Source organism: Medicago sativa, chromosome 4, assembly GCF_051527215.1.
Source record: "Medicago sativa cultivar Bolivia chromosome 4, Bolivia_mono, whole genome shotgun sequence".
NCBI lineage: Eukaryota > Viridiplantae > Streptophyta > Magnoliopsida > Fabales > Fabaceae > Medicago > Medicago sativa.
The window spans coordinates 85,917,501-85,933,766 of NC_140752.1; the positions used below are offsets into that span (position 1 = coordinate 85,917,501).

Consider the following 16,266-nt stretch of genomic DNA (forward strand, 5'->3'; position numbering starts at 1 on the left):
ATGCATATATTTAGTCAATGATATTTGTTCAAAATTAAGGGCATTATTATCTCAATGTCATCCAAGAGAAATTAGTTAGATTTTTTTGTTTTTATTTCTGTTCCATTTTTTTTAATCTTTGTTTACTCAGCAGCCATGTTAAAGCCAAAGAATCCATAGTATACAGCTACACAAAGAGCTTTAATGCATTTGCTGCTAAACTGTCTGAGGATGAAGCCACCAAGTTATCTGGCATGAGATCTTTTTCTCTACTAGCTCCTTGATATTTGTTCAAATTGCATATATTTAGTCATTTTTTAATCTTTTTTGTATGTGTAGCCATGAATGAAGTGCTCTCAGTACTTCCAAATCAGTACCGCAAGCTACACACGACAAGATCATGGGACTTTGTTGAATTGCCTTTGACAGCCAAGAGAAAACTGAAACAAGAAAGTGACACTATTGTGGCTGTGTTAGATACAGGTTTTTCTTTTTGTGCGTTTCCTTGTTCTTTATGACAGATTTTTATGTAATGGTATTTCATGGTTTGTTTGCAAACCACTTTGTTTCCTTATTGGTTTGATGTAGGGATCACTCCTGAGTTTCAAAGCTTCAAGGACGATGGACTCGGTCCTCCACCCGCCAAATGGAGAGGAACTTGTGACAAATATGTTAATTTCTCAGGCTGCAATAAGTAACATCCCTATCCTTATTTACTTACTTTTTTTTTTATGAGTAGGAATTGAACTTGATACCTTAGAATTCACAACAAATCGAGGTACTAATCGTTGAAAATATATTTTAGTATGGTCGCATATACATAATTGTGGTGAAAATTTAAGTTTTAGTATGCTAACACTATGATTTAATACATTCTTCACTTGATGGAAAACTTCAAGCAAGATCATTGGAGCCAAATACTTCAAACTTGATGGAAGGTCAGAACCATCTGATATATTATCTCCTATAGATGTGTCAGGGCATGGAACACATACAGCATCAACAGCAGCAGGCAACCTTGTCCCAAATGCAAGTCTCTTTGGATTAGCGAATGGGACCGCTCGCGGAGCGGTGCCTTCAGCAAGGTTAGCAATTTACAAAGTGTGCTGGACAGAGGATGGATGTGCTGATATGGATGTACTTGCTGGCTTTGAGGCTGCTATAGATGATGGTGTGGATGTCATATCCGTTTCCTTGGGTGGAGAAAATTCAAACTATTTGCAGGACTCTATATCAATTGGTGCATTTCATGCCATGAGAAAAGGCATAATCACTGTCGCCTCAGCCGGAAATGATGGTCCAACTATGGCAACTGTCGAAAATCATGCGCCTTGGATTGTCACGGTAGCTGCTAGTGGCATCGACAGAGACTTCCATAGTACTGTAGAGTTGGGGACTAGAACAAATGTTTCTGTAAGTTTTATTAATTTTGCTAATCACATATTCTACATTTATAAAGTAAAATTGAAAGCGCAAATGCACCAATGAATAAAGTAATTGTACTTTATTTAATAGTCTTTTCTATTTCAACCGAGAATTACGCAGGGAGAAGGAGTAAACACCTTCAGTCCAAAACAAAAACAGTACCCACTTGTTAATGGGATGGATGCGGCGCGAAACTCTTCAAGCAAGAAAAATGCTAAGTAAATTTTATCTTCGATTATCAATAATACCTTATTAAGTTTATCTAGGTTAACAATTAACATTTTAATACATCGGCAGGTTCTGCGCCAAAGGCTCATTAGAGCCAAATAAGGTGAAAGGAAAGATTGTTTACTGTAAATTCAGAACATGGAGCACTGAAGCTTTTGTGAAAGCAATAGGAGGAATCGGTACTATAGTTGAATATGATGAATTTCAAGATTCTCCTGAAACATTCATGGCTCCTGCTACATTTGTGAATAGAAGCACAGGTCAAATTATTACCAATTATATACAATCTACAAGGTAAAAAACATGGCATTCTTTGTTCTCTAAAATTTGCTACTAAGTAATCAATCATTCTGAAACAAGTTAAAAATTAAATATTTGCTACAACCAACACATTTTCTACTGGATTATCTAACAACATAGATTTACATAAATTTCTTGGTTCAACAAAGATCACCATCAGCAGTGATACATAAGAGCCATGAAGTGAAAATGCCAGCTCCGTTTGTTGCTTCTTTTTCATCTAGGGGTCCAAATTCAGGATCTCAACATGTTCTCAAGGTACCAATAGTTGCTATTTTTCCTCCACTCAACCATTACTTTGTGAATAATACAAGTAATTTCTTGAGTGAAATTCATTCCAGTTGTAACATTAGTGGGCTATTTTTAGCATTTAAACCGTTGAATAATCTCTTGGATGCAGCCTGATGTAACAGCTCCTGGCATTAGCATCTTGGCATCATTTACACTTAGGCACTCAATTACTAGTATAGAAGGCGACACTCAATTTTCAGAATTTACACTAATGTCTGGCACTTCCATGGCATGCCCTCACATTTCTGGAATTGCAGCATATGTGAAGTCATTTCACCCAAATTGGACTCCTGCTGCAATCAGATCAGCTATAATGACCACAGGTGAAAAGATAAAAGCTTAAATGCACTGTTAACCCTAAATATCACGATTGTGGTCAAAAGTTTCATAGCTAGACAACATGTTACAAGATTTTCTAATATTTAAAAAAACCACGCTGAATATTGAACTTTCGTGTCACGTCAATAAATAATGTCGCCTAAGCATAAATTTGAGAAAAAATTGGTGGGAGACTACCAAATTACAAAGGTGAAAACTACAAGGGGTCAAAAAAGCTAAAAAAACTGGAGGACAAAATCGCACAATCACAATAATTAGGACTAAAAAGTGCAAACTAAAATTAAAAGTTTATTTTCAGTTCCTATATTGAATAGTTAATTTATGTTATGACATATACAATCACTCTAGTCATGACTTATGTAAACTCTTTGTCAAGCTAAACCAATGAGCCAGAAAGTTAACAAGGAGGCGGAGTTTGCATTTGGTGCCGGTCTAGTTAACCCAACAAGAGCTTTGAATCCTGGTTTAATCTATGACATGGATGAATTTGGTTATGTCCAGTTCTTATGCTATGAGGGATATAATGGTTCCACTTTATCAATATTAATTGGCTCTCCTGTAAATTGCACTTCATTGCTTCCTGGGCTTGGCCATGATGCTGTTAACTATCCAAGCATGCAGTTAAGTGTGAAAAGAAACACAGAATCAACAATAGGAGTTTTCAGGAGAAGAGTTACCAATGTAGGTCCTGGACCAACAATGTATAATGCTACCATTAAATCACCAAAAGGAGTGGAAATCACAGTGAAGCCTACTAGCCTGATTTTCTCTCATACCCTGCAGAAAAAGAGCTTCAAGGTAGTGGTGAAAGCAAAATCTATGGCAAGCATGAAAATTGTATCAGGTTCACTTATTTGGAGAAACCCTCGTTACATTGTTAGAAGCCCTATTGTTATCTATGGTCCATAAAGTTACAATTAACAGTGGCCAAAATCAAGCTTGTATGTATCATTGCATTCTATCGTGTGACACTGTTTCAATTCTTCTTCTTAATGTTTACACTTATTACTATTTTACTTATTTTTTTTTTTGATAAAAAGAGGTAATGGTATCACTTGATAAAAATAATTGAATATATACTCTCAATTTATTTTAACATTGAAACTTTTCCGTACTTTAGTTGACTTTTTGGACCAACTCATAAACTTTAATCAAAGAAAAATAATGAGGGAAGACATTGACCACTTAAAATTCATTATTGGGTGGGCATTGGACGCATTCCTTTTTCTTATTTAGTGAACCATATTGCTACTATTTGATGCCATATTAATGCATTACAGACAGAAAGCAATAGTTTCAGAGGCCGGGTTCTAGATGGAAATGCCAAATCAATTGGTCCATGAGAGTGATAAAGAATTATGGCTGCTTTGGTTAAATTCCGCAAAATTTGATTAATCAATGTTTTTTTTTTCTTTCTTTCAATTATTTGTATGGACCACCTTTTTTATGAGAAATATCTGAATCATCTATAAATTATGTAGACTATCAATAATGTGAATTATATATTTCCCTCTATTCAAATTGAAACACACTACTTTATTCAAAAAAAAATTGAAACACACTACAGTTATGCAATGCCTAGTTTAAAGAAGTAGCTAACATTGGAGCCATAAAATAGGGAACAAGTTTATATAGAATGGTTCAAAAGAAAAAGTTTATGTGAAGTCGGCATTACTTGATAAAATAATTGAAGTTCTTGTCCTTAATGAGACTGATTAAAAGGGGTTAAGTGGAAGGAATAAAAAAAAATAGTGTAGATGAAAGTGTATAAAAAATAACATTGTGCAGGTGATCATTTCTCTCACACGAATTAGGTGAAAAGAAATTGTCAAAAAGAAACATTGTTATTGAGCAAGTCTAGATTCATTGTCACATTTTACTCTCTTCGAAGAAGCCAAAACTAATACTCAACAACTCATGATGTACAAACCTTTTATACATTACAAAGTCTATGCATATTGTGCCCCTTAGGTTCCCACGAAAACGTCCACTTATAATTAACACGGGTTCAATAATTCATATGATCATGCATATTGTGTTTTCTTTTTCCCTAATAGCCGTGGATATTATATCATTTCCAACATGTTAATTGCACACCAAATGCTGCGCACAATTTTAGAACAGTTAATCCTTATTAACAAAGTGAATAAGATGATTAAGACACACTCATATGCGTTTATTAGCCAGAGTAAATCACCAAATTAGTCTCCGACTTTGTAGGACACTCAAATAGGTTTTTGAGATTATGAATATTTCAAAAAAAAAACCATGACTCTATTAAAATGTCGGTCTTGTATTAAACCACTTGCTATCAATTATGTCCCTATATTTTAACAACTTACTATCAATTTGATTCTTACATTTAACCTTTACTATCAATTTAGTCCATAAAATGTTGTCACAATGCTAATATGAATAAAATTTGTTAGAGCAAGTCAAGGATCTTTTTGAAATATTCATGATGTTAGAGACCTGTTTGAGTGTCCTACAAAGTCAGGGTCACTAATTAGTGTATACAAAGCGTCTATGAGATGTCAGCTTAGTGGTAAAAGCTTCATCTGAGAGGCATAATTTAAATCCTCTCTAATTGTAAAATGACCATTAGTGCCATAAGAAAACAAGTATATACACTATCGAGAACTTTTGATTTACAATATCATTATTTTTGAACATGCATGACAGATAAAGGATAATGGATCATCATATCTGAATCAATTTCTTAGAAGACTTTGATTACTACAACTCAAACAAAGGCTTCAAAGTTAATTAAATATAATATTACTCTACATTGTCTACAGAGGAGATGATATATAGGCCAGGAGTGGTTATTCTGGTATCAAATTTCCAGAAATCTATCTTAGCAAAGCCATACCTGACATGATTAGGGAAATTTCTTGCCAGACTCTATTCACATTTGCAGTCTGAATTCCCCAATCTGTACATTTTTCTCCTTCCTCAATTAAAAAAATTAAATCAGATATTCATAATACATTAAGAAAAGTGCATCTGGGTAATCTTTAGGTAAGCTGTTGATATAAAGGTAGAATCGCAACAAGTCCTCTTTTGAAACTGTTTCAGCATCGACTACATCGTCATCACAAGTGAGTACCCATAGATCCTCTGAATTAACTCTTCTTATGCTCCCGCGGCAAAACGGACAAGACTCTGACTTTGTGTTCCTGCAAAATTGGCATAAGAGTGTTACAAATTATAAACAATTTCACATAAAGTAATATGGTTGCTAAATGATTGATGCATTGTCACTGTAAAACTTTTTACACCGTCAACCAATCACAACCTATCATTTGTACAACTTTTCAGTTGGATATGATTGAAGTAAAAAAATGTCAATAATCCAACGGTTATGATTGATTGATGGTGCAAAAAAATCTTTACACTATCAGTACATATAAATTAAATTCATTAATGTGATCACCAACCACTTGCGGTAGCATTTGATACACATAGCATGACAGCAGTTAGGCAAAACCATTTTGGTGCATGGTTCTAAGCATATCCCACATTCATCTTCTCTTTCCAAATCAACATTGGTGGTTAGTTTTCCATTTGCTTCAATCATCTTCTTGCCATAACTTGAACCGTCTAAGCGGGTGTGTCCTTTCATACAAATCTCCAACTTCTCCAAACTACCATGAAGCCGCTGGAGAGACGGTAATATAACAGCTAAAGTTCAAAAAAAGGGAGAAATTAGTAAAGGCAAACACAAAAAATAGCACACTTTCTTTTGTTGTTGGGGGTTGAAATAATTAAATAACTTCAACAACAAAAGGTGTCTTTTAAAAGTCAAAGGTTCACACACCATAAAAGTCCTGGATGGTTGCTTTCCTTCCATGAGAAGTTATACTTGGTCTACCATCATTATGTACCTTTGTTAAGAAAAAGAAGAACATCATAATAAACACCAACAACAAAAGAAATAAAACATGTAGCAAAATCAAAATTAAATTACAAACAAGCTTTGAGGAACCTAATCCTAACCAGAAAAAAGAGTGTTGTCAATTGTGGATTTCAGAAAATAGCACTTTGTTCAAATTCCGCTACACAACAACGCTATAGCCGGTATTCCACAACATTTTGTACTAAATAACATATTACAAAACAATAGCAATTCATTCAAACTCCTCTATGCAACTGCGCTATAGCGCCACTATAGCCACTAATTAACAACACTGAGAAAAAGAACAAAAACAAATACAAAAACAAAAACCAAGTTTATTGAATCAACAGATTACTACTATTATTAAGAAATAATTAAGATTTAATCATCACATATTCGAGAAAATTGCACATGAATGAAAGGGAAGCGGACAGTAAGCGGCACGCTACCTCTTTTTGGATGGCAAAATCAATCCTCTTAAAAACTACAACCTCGCAGACAAAACATTGCTATGCACGACCCTTTGAACTCTTTGAAGAGAGAATTAAAAATATGGAAAACACCAGCATTGAGGAATTGACTAACCTTGTATATAATTATATGGAAGAAGTTGAGATATCTGTGCAGAAAACATGAACAAGAACAATCCATCCATTGCAACAACAACAAAAAAAGAGGAGCCAATTGACTGTAAACCAATTTCATTTGGAAAACACTCCCACCCTTGCCTCTTGGAATTGCAGCAGCCCTAAACAACAACACATAACCAAAACAAAATTTCAGAAACAAAAACAAACACACACACAATAAAACATGGTACCAAACAAAAAAATCAGACATCAAATTAATCACCATAGATTAACCACTAGAAAAAAATTAATCATGATGATGACCCTTTTGAACAAAGAATCAATTTTTGTTCATAATTTTGAATTTTGATTAAAAATATATAAAAAAAAAAAGTGGATAAGAAAAAGGAAAAAAAAAAAAAACATACAAAGCATTGGCATGGTGAATATCAGCCTCAAGTAGTTTAAGAGAATCATGATAAGGTAAACGAGAAAGCATCATTTCCATCTTCCCTCACTAATTTTTTTTTTCTTTCTTCTCTGTATTTAAAGAGAAGGAAAAAGGGTCAAAGAAAATCCGAACAAGTGTTGACTAAGTTTGTGGATGAAGATGAATTTTGATGAGTTAATATGAGAAATGGATGAGGATGAAGAAAAAGGAAAGGGAGTTATGTTATGTTGTGGTGGCTTTGAAGAAGAAGAAGAAGAAGAAGAAAAGAGAAGGAACTGCCAAAAGCAAAGAGGAATGTCGTATCAAGTTGTGTTGTGTTGCGTTTTGTTTGTCGTTCTTTTCTATGTGTTGTGTTGGACTCATGAGATGATAAGATGACGAAACTAACACGACTCACGAGACTACGCGATATATCGCCTTTCTTTCTTTCTCTCTCTTAACGCTCCTATCATTTAATAGTATTTTCTTAAGCCAAATTAATTAGCCTAATAATTTCAACTTTTAAATTCAATATTATAAAAAAATTGATTTTTTTTTTGAAAAATATTTAATATTTTAAACAACAAACTTTTTGCATTCTTTAAAATTTCTTTTTGATTGTAACCAAAAAATATATTTCTTTTTGATTATTTCATAATGATTGGAACCAATACAAATATAGATTAGATTAAACAAATAAAAAATTTGGACACTATAGAATTGACATTCCATATATATGTGTACCCATAAGAAAATAATTTTTTAAATTGGTCTATCCATATAAACTTCTTTTTTTTTTTATAAATTAAAACATTTAATAGATAGTATAGTAAAAAAAAAATAGACTCAAATGCGATAAGATTAAGATTTATAGTCTAATTAAGTGAACTATCCCATATTTAGCAATACGTTGGATTATTTCTCGTAATCAAATCGCGACCTGTTGATGATTAGACGACAACTTGTGAATCATTTTATGGCATGCTCAACGAAATAACCGTATTGACACACATCATTTTTACATGTCATCTATTAAAAGTCATAAACAATGAATGGAAAGGTACATCCTCAGCCTTCGTTAAACATTTAGAATATCCTTGAACCTTTACCGACTTGAACGTTGAAGTTCGTGTAGGTATTACAACCTAGTGTGGGATAGCAAAGTTGCCATTCGAGTCACAAATAATCGCTGACATACCCTTTAACTCCTTAGTCTCAATCAAGGGCTACTATCCCGATACATAAAAGAATATCACAATGCTTGATAATCGAGACTAAGAATAGTTTATAAACAATATCCATATTTATAAATCTATTGAAACATCTTTTATGAAAGATAAAATCATAAAAAATTCACATGAAATTTACAACTATCAATACTTCTAAAAATGGAAAGACACGACATTCTTTCCATTACTCATGGAAGGATAGAAAATTACATGTAAAAGTTCAAATATCACATCTTTTAGAAATATTAAAATATATTTTTTATCCAACAAATATAAAGAACCATTTAAAACTTTAAATTATTCTTCTTTTTGACCAATTTCTTTCTTTTTTTTGACCAATTTCTTAAATTAAGTTTATACATTCGGTTTTGCTCATTTACTCATATTTTCTTTTTTCTCATCCCTTTTTTTTTTGACAAAATATTTTCTCATCCCTTTTATATTTCCTTTTTAATATATTTTTTCCTAATCATTTTATTTTTGCCTTTCTTAGTGTACGTCGTTATCCTTATTGTCGTTTTCTTCTCTCCTCGTCACAGAGTCGTATTGCTAAATGGTGAGGTAGGAAAGTTTCGTTGTAAGGAACGGGCATAAGTGGATTTTCTCGGTTATGAATTAATTGCCAATGACTTTTTCTTCTTCACGCAATTTGTCCCTCTCAATACATTCCTAAAATAAATGATTTTTTTTATTCTGTAATTAAATGAATTTCTCAAAATTTCTTTTTGACACAATGAGTTTATCAACTAAAAAATAGTTTATTGATTTATTTAATAAAAAATAATCTATAATAGATGTCGTTTTCCTTACAACTACTCTATGTCACCTGTTCTCACCATTTTTATAAACTTGCTTTTATTTTTTAAAATTGTTTATAAAAAAATATTAGTTCTTCCTTCAAAAAAAGAATGTTAGTTCTTTTGACAAATTGCTTTCAGCTGTTTTTTTTTTGTTTTTAAATGGATATTTGTATATATTTATTTCAATAAACTAGCTATAAATTGTTTTCGGCTTATTTCATAAGCTTCTCAAAACAAATGGTTTTATAAATTATTTTCAACTTGTGCAAAGTTTATTCTTCTATCTTCTTCAACTATAAAAATAAATCATTTATATACTCTAAAACAAATGATAAAGTAGTTAAATATATCTTAGTCGAAAGTCAAAGACTAATTTTCTATGAGATATAGAGATCACTGAAATAAAACTTTGTTTCTCTTGAAGACTATTTTTGGAAAAATATGGTATCATGGTTGATTTTTCCAGGGACAACAGCAGCTTAGACCCAATTTCAAGTGAGACCACAAATGATACATATTGAAGTGTCGACAACTGAGATCACCCTCTCATGAGCTTTCTGGTTTCCTATCCAAAAACAATTTTCATGAGAAAACAATTACCTTTACAGGGTAAAACTCTCATAAAGCTCATCCAACCTTAGCAATTGTGTTTTTAATGTCGGTCTAAGGGTAATGATATTAAAATCTTCGCAATTGTGTATTTTTCATTAGATTTTATAAGCAATCATATATACGAAGACAAAAAAGATCACATATGTTAAAACTTATTTTAGGTCTATCTTTTGAAGATTGTTGGGCATACCCTATTTTTAACATTTTAGGTTAATAAGAGGGATTTTGATCGAATGTAGTCACAAATTTACGTATGTCGGATACTTGGATCAAGATCGGACAGGTAGAAAACCAGGAGATTTTGATTATTTTATTTTGTTCTATAGATTTTGATTTTATTTTTTTAAACTCTAATAAGAGCTTGCAAATTCCAAACACGTAAGGAAATTAATTTGCATCTACTTTTGATGGGAGTAAAACTATCACAATGACTGGTCAAAAAAATAAAAACCATCACAATGATATTTACCGTGCAGTACACACTATTAGAAGATTTAAAGTAAAATGTAAGTGAGTATTCAAATGAGCAATGATATTCTAACAACCAAAAATCAACAACTTTTGTGACAACTACCAATTTTCAAAGGAAAAGTAGATAGTGACACGGAAACCAAAGCAATAGAAAGAGAAAGTAAAAAGATAATGTGAGTATGAAAGATAAAGTTGTCACATAGGTTGTCACAAAATGGTTGTTAGAATATCATTTCTCTATTCAAATACGTTTGCAAAGCTAAACGGGCCTTTACAAATGAGTTGAAACTTAAAATAAGATAGACATATATTTCTTGCTTTTTAAAATTGTGTATAAATCTTATCCTGAGTTGAGTTCCCTTGCATGCTACACATGGGTGGCTGCTCAACAGAAAACAATAATATGTGTCAACCCAAGTTTGAAGCAAAATATTGAATATTTAGACATTATGATATTAAGTTGTTTTTTTTTACAATCATTATGATATTAAGTATATATTATGGTTAGGTGTGGAGAGAAGCATAAATCCATTTAAAATACAAGCAAATCCATTCTGGACCACAAATCATTGGCTCTGAGATTTTAAGAAATGTGTTGTCAACTTGTCACTAGTCAGTGTACACTTGTAATAATAAAAAATAAATAAAAACAAGACAAGCCCCTAGTGTTGAAAATAAGTTATAAGGAGAAACAACTTATAAGTTAATACGGAGAAACCTATGAAGCACGGACACAGAAACGAACATCAGACACGATACTGACACAAACACGTAGACACCGATAAAATTTTAAGGAAATGACATCATTCAATGTAATCATAAATATTAGTGTTGTGTCGGTGTCAGATATGACACATGTCGGACCCAACGAGACTCCTTTAATTAGAAGTGTCCTTGCAACATAAGGAGAAATTTATGAATATAAAGCTGAAAAGAACAGACATATGACAGATTATTTTCATATAGAGTTCTTAAGAGAAAATTGGAGTCAAGTTATCAAGTAAAGTCTCCTTGATGGTTGTACTTGTTTGCCTTGTTTTCCGTTTCTTTGTTGGTGTCTGTTGTAATTTTCTGTGTTTCTTTTTCTCTCTTTAGATGTTGCCACTTTATTTAGCTCTTGTCTTTGGTGTGTTGGTTAGAAGTACTTGTAGTGCTTCCATTTTTTTCCACACACATATCATATATTCTATAAAAAAAATGGCTGTATTGCTTATTCCATAATTCCAACTCTCTTTTGGTTTTTGATGGACATTCACTTGAGTACATTTTGCTTGCATGAAGCATAATTGTGAACACAAATGACTGAAAATGTTACATTTTTGTAATTCTTGGCATTGTACAATTTCTAGAACACAATGATCACTTTCATTCCTTTGGAAACTTTCAGCTTTCATATAATATTAAGTTTTTTGACTTTTATTCCTTTGGAAACTTTCAACTTTCAGCTTTCACTTTCATTCTTGGCATTGTAATTGTTGGCATTTATCATATAATATTAAGTTTTTTGACTTGTAAATGTCTAAGGTATGTTAGCTCTATTTTGATCTTATATCTAATCAAATTGGGACTTAGGCTTTCTCAATACTCCCTAAATGCCAAACTTTTGTGAGCTCTATTTAGGCCTTAACCAACAACATATGCAAAAGATTATAAGGGGAGAGTCCTGACCAACGTTTATTCTTGGAGCTTCTTCTAAGAAAAATTTATCCTGAAAATATGTGGCATACGATACAACACTGACGGATCCAATTTTTTTTAGTTGTGTGAGCATTTCTTTTATATGTAAATTTGTAGAATAAAAACAATAACATATCATTTTGAAAAGTATGTACATTATAAATTTACAATCATTCTCTGTGAATTTTTTCATTTTAGAAATATTAAATGATCTTCTCTTTTTTAATATCATCAAATATTTTTTTCTATACATAAATGATGAAAACGATTGTATTATGAAGTAGCACAATACACACCGTTGGAAGGATTCAGTTTCCACTATATCTCATTTTTGAAGACCAAACTCGACTGAGTATAATATTTGTAACTCATTTTTTCATCATTTTAACACCCAACGCCCGCCCGTACCCGTCCACAACATCCACTATTCTTTCTAATATTTTTTAATATACAGTAAACTTCAAATTTATGGTACATGTCTTTTGGTAGAGTATTTGTCCAAAATGAAAAATAGAGGATTACACTTATAATTGTTGAGGGTTCCATTATCATTTTTACAAAATTTATCAAGGGCCTAGTTTGCTCCATTATAAAAAGAGACTAAGGCCCAATGGTAAAATTATTAGAGTCCAACAATCTATTCAAATTGTTTTTTAGGCCCCCTCAATGTCACCTAAGCTCCTCATAAAATTCCGGAGATAACTCTTGGAGATTTTTTAAATTTTTTTTTGAACACATTCGAGAGATAATTCGCAGAGGGTATTTATTGAAGGGGTCTAAGAAGAAACCCTCAATATCTTAGGTATGTATATTGGGGTTTGCCTTCAAGAAGGACCATATCTTTAACGGAACTGCATTTACTTGATGATGATTACTATTTACCCAAGGTTGCTCAAGCTCAGAATTTTTTTTATCGGTATCTAGGATCTCAAAGACTTCAGTTGAAAAAATGTTTATCGGAACTTACATTTCGATATGTTTGTACCACAAAAAACTAATCTTCCAATAATTGGAGAAAGAAGCTATCATTCCAGGTTTCTTAAAAACTGCTTTCGTCCATCCTAATGGAAAAAGCACCATTTTTCCTTCAACTTTAGGCATATGGTCTCGAGAAAAAGAAAGCAATGTTTTTATCCTGACCGAATTCGCCAATATGAAACAGTGAGTTTTTTAAGAGAACACTGGATGGGGAAGTATGTTTCTTAATGTTTATCCCACATGTTCATTGATATATTCCGTCTCCACTCACTTTTAAGAACGAATTTAGCCTTACATTGTGACGAACTTCCAAACTTAAGAAGTTACTATCACCATTACGAATCATAATAGAGATAGCTTAAATATTTTTATATTTTTTTAATGGGAAATGTTAGTATGTTAATTGTTATATTAGTTTTTTCTTTTTGCTAGGACTTGAGCCATGGATCTCTAATTCCTTAACCCTTAGCACAAACAATTGAGCTACCTAATCCCATAAAGTTTAAATATCAATCATAGTAGTGTGAGCAATAAAGTATAGGACTGCCCACAACGAAGAATTTGTCGCAATCATGCAGCTAACACATCCGTGATTATTGGAATGAGACCGGTTCATATTTTTAGTTAAATATTAAAAAAAAAAACATGTTTGAAATTTTGATTGTTTGATCTTGAGAAAATCAAAATATGTTTGAAAGTTAGATTGTTCGATCTCGATCTAATGATTAAAGATGTTTTGATCACATGATTGCATCGAATTTTCATCTTCAAAAATCCGATTTCAGCATTCACGTCACTAAAATAATTCAAATATGTATAGATAATTAAAAAATAAGCGTGGTTTAATAAAAAAAATTAGAAGCAATCATATTCCCCCAAACTATATAGAGTTGTTCATTGCATTATTCAGCATATTCTCTAAATTACAGGTAGAATAGCAAAAACCTTCTTAATGAAAAGTAAATAAATTCCAAAATAAAAGGAAAATAATATACTGGTAAAGAGCAACCGTGGAAGTATCACAAAGGGGGAATAAGTTGGCATAACCATTTTCTTAACTTTGTATTAAACTAATGAAAAGCTATGCTCCACTTAGCAGAAGTTGCATGAAGTTAATCCATTTTCTATTTTGTGAGTTGCCAATCATCCCTGGCCTCACTACCCTATTTTTTGTGTAAATAATTGTTTTGTTATCATAAAGAAATTCTTAGTGGGAATTTCCTTTTTAGGGTTATTCAGTTTTTGCTTACTACACTAGCTTCCTTTACTTTTTCCTTTTCCTAAAATCCCTTCCGTACCTCCACCCCACGATCCACAAAAGCACACATTTGGCCCTAATTGTTGGAAAATTTTATTAAATATTTTTTTAGTTATTATATTTCAATATAATTACGTGAACATAAATCTTTACTTAGTTTTGTAACAAATTTTTTTTATCTTATTTTTTTATCTTTACATAGTTATATTAACTATTTATCAGTCAGAAGTTTCTAACATAGAAAGCATGCCCTGTATGATTAATTATGAATTAATTCTAACAATTACTTATATTTGAAGTTGTGAACCTTCAAAACAAACTTTCTCCGAGCATAAAGAAAAGAAAACATAATTCGGATTATACACAGTCATTGGTTTCTGTATTTGTATTTATACGGTCAATCACATTAGTGGTCGTTGAATTGAGATTGGATGATGCATATTTTAAACTCGTTTTTTTAGTTTTTAAAAAATTGACTTGAAATCTACATTGTATGTTCTTGATCTAACAATCATCAATGTGGTTGACTTTGTCAACACAACAACCCGACCCGACATGCGAGTGTAGGAAACCCGAATAAAAAAAAAAACAAGGGTTAGATTAAATTTCTTTTAGGTATAAATCAATTTCTTCACCCACAATCACAAAGATTAATTCCTCAAATTGAATAGAATTATGAGTTTTAAGACACTACCTCAAATTTCAAAGCTTATGCATTTGTATCATCTCATTTTAATTTAGCACTTTGATCAGGTTAATGATTGACATAATTGATAAGGTTAAACTTTTTTAGCAGTTTATTTATTTGTAATGCTTCTGTATAAACTTGAAGACATATGGTAACGTGACAAGTTCCAATCTCCTTAAACTTTAATTATTTGAACCGAAAAAAGGTGAAATAGAATAAATGGGATAAGAAAACAGTAGAAGAAGCAAGAAGTGCGCACTGATCTAGCTGCTGTTGGTCTAGGAACTTAGTTAAGTGGTAATTGGTTGAAATAAATCATTGTTTGAAAGAGGTTAATTTAAAGAAGATGCCACCTTTTAGGCCTCTTAATTATGAGCTGCAAATGGAGCTATCATGGCCTTCAAATGTTACTATATTGCTAGGGGAATCGTGGCCACTATCAATGAAAACAATAACATTGGTACGCAACTCATTATATTACTATTCCAATCTTCTTTTCCGGTAGATGTAGAATACATAGGGCCGTTCCTAGAGTTTTACGGGCCTTAGGCATAATACGAGAAAAGGGCCCCTTATATAATACGTCAAAAAAAAATTTAGCTCATTGTTGTGATTTTTTTATCTCTTCCTTTTATTTTATTTTCCCGCTTTTCACTACCAAATAATTTTTTTTAGGCAACATATGAAAATTAATCAAATAGTTTATAGACACCAAAACAAAATAAAGTACCGTAGAAATGAACAATAGCACCTGCAAAATAATCAAGAATGTGTCTCACGTCGGTTTCATGATCATGCAATATCATATTCAATTTTGCTATCCTTTCAATCAATTCAAGAAAGTTGACATTACAATATGATATAATATTTTTTTTTTGGGACTTTAGAAAGACAAGATTAAGATTAATTTTTTGTCAAAAAAAAGATTAAGATTAATTTCGTAGGCTCATTTTCAACTAAAATATAATTTGTTTTGTTATGAAAATTATCCCAATTTGTTGGATAATAAACATCACCGATATTTTTAATATTAGTGAGACACATTATTAGGAACAAAGGGCCCAAAAAAATATCACCAATTTCTCCCATAATAA

General features: G+C 31.8%; 2 protein-coding genes across 2 annotated transcripts in view; one reads left to right on the plus strand and one right to left on the minus strand.

Annotated features, from left to right (window-relative positions):
* LOC146933089 (subtilisin-like protease SBT4.14) overlaps window positions 1-3,542 on the plus strand; it is a 3,964-nt gene extending 422 nt beyond the window's left edge. The window contains exons 2-10 of the mRNA XM_085704824.1: window positions 134-231; window positions 319-462; window positions 568-673; window positions 879-1,392; window positions 1,525-1,622; window positions 1,702-1,926; window positions 2,082-2,190; window positions 2,333-2,546; window positions 2,939-3,542. Of these exons, the coding sequence (XP_085560950.1) occupies window positions 321-462; window positions 568-673; window positions 879-1,392; window positions 1,525-1,622; window positions 1,702-1,926; window positions 2,082-2,190; window positions 2,333-2,546; window positions 2,939-3,471 (1,941 nt within the window). The 5' untranslated portion in view covers window positions 134-231; window positions 319-320 and the 3' untranslated portion in view covers window positions 3,472-3,542. The remainder of the gene's footprint in view (window positions 1-133; window positions 232-318; window positions 463-567; window positions 674-878; window positions 1,393-1,524; window positions 1,623-1,701; window positions 1,927-2,081; window positions 2,191-2,332; window positions 2,547-2,938) is intronic.
* A 1,646-nt stretch (window positions 3,543-5,188) lies between these two features.
* On the minus strand, window positions 5,189-7,794 carry LOC146933090 (E3 ubiquitin-protein ligase AIRP2-like). Its single transcript, XM_085704825.1, has 5 exons — window positions 7,458-7,794; window positions 7,046-7,208; window positions 6,383-6,449; window positions 6,003-6,246; window positions 5,189-5,741 (listed from the first exon to the last, which is right to left on the minus strand). The coding sequence occupies exons 1-5, from the start codon at window positions 7,535-7,537 to the stop codon at window positions 5,531-5,533; spliced, it is 765 nt and encodes a 254-aa protein (XP_085560951.1). The 5' UTR covers window positions 7,538-7,794; the 3' UTR covers window positions 5,189-5,530.
* Window positions 7,795-16,266: the final 8,472 nt, after the last annotated feature.

Bases quoted from the DNA above. Each gene is read 5' to 3' on its own strand.
- LOC146933090 (XM_085704825.1), bottom strand. From the start codon at position 7,537: ATGGAAATGATGCTTTCTCGTTTACCTTATCATGATTCTCTTAAACTA. The intron at 7,209-7,457 runs GTATGTTTTTTT...GTTGTTGTTTAG, and splicing joins ATTCACCATGCCAATGCTTT to GGCTGCTGCAATTCCAAGAG. The intron at 6,247-6,382 runs GTGTGTGAACCT...TTTGAACTTTAG, and splicing joins AACCATCCAGGACTTTTATG to CTGTTATATTACCGTCTCTC.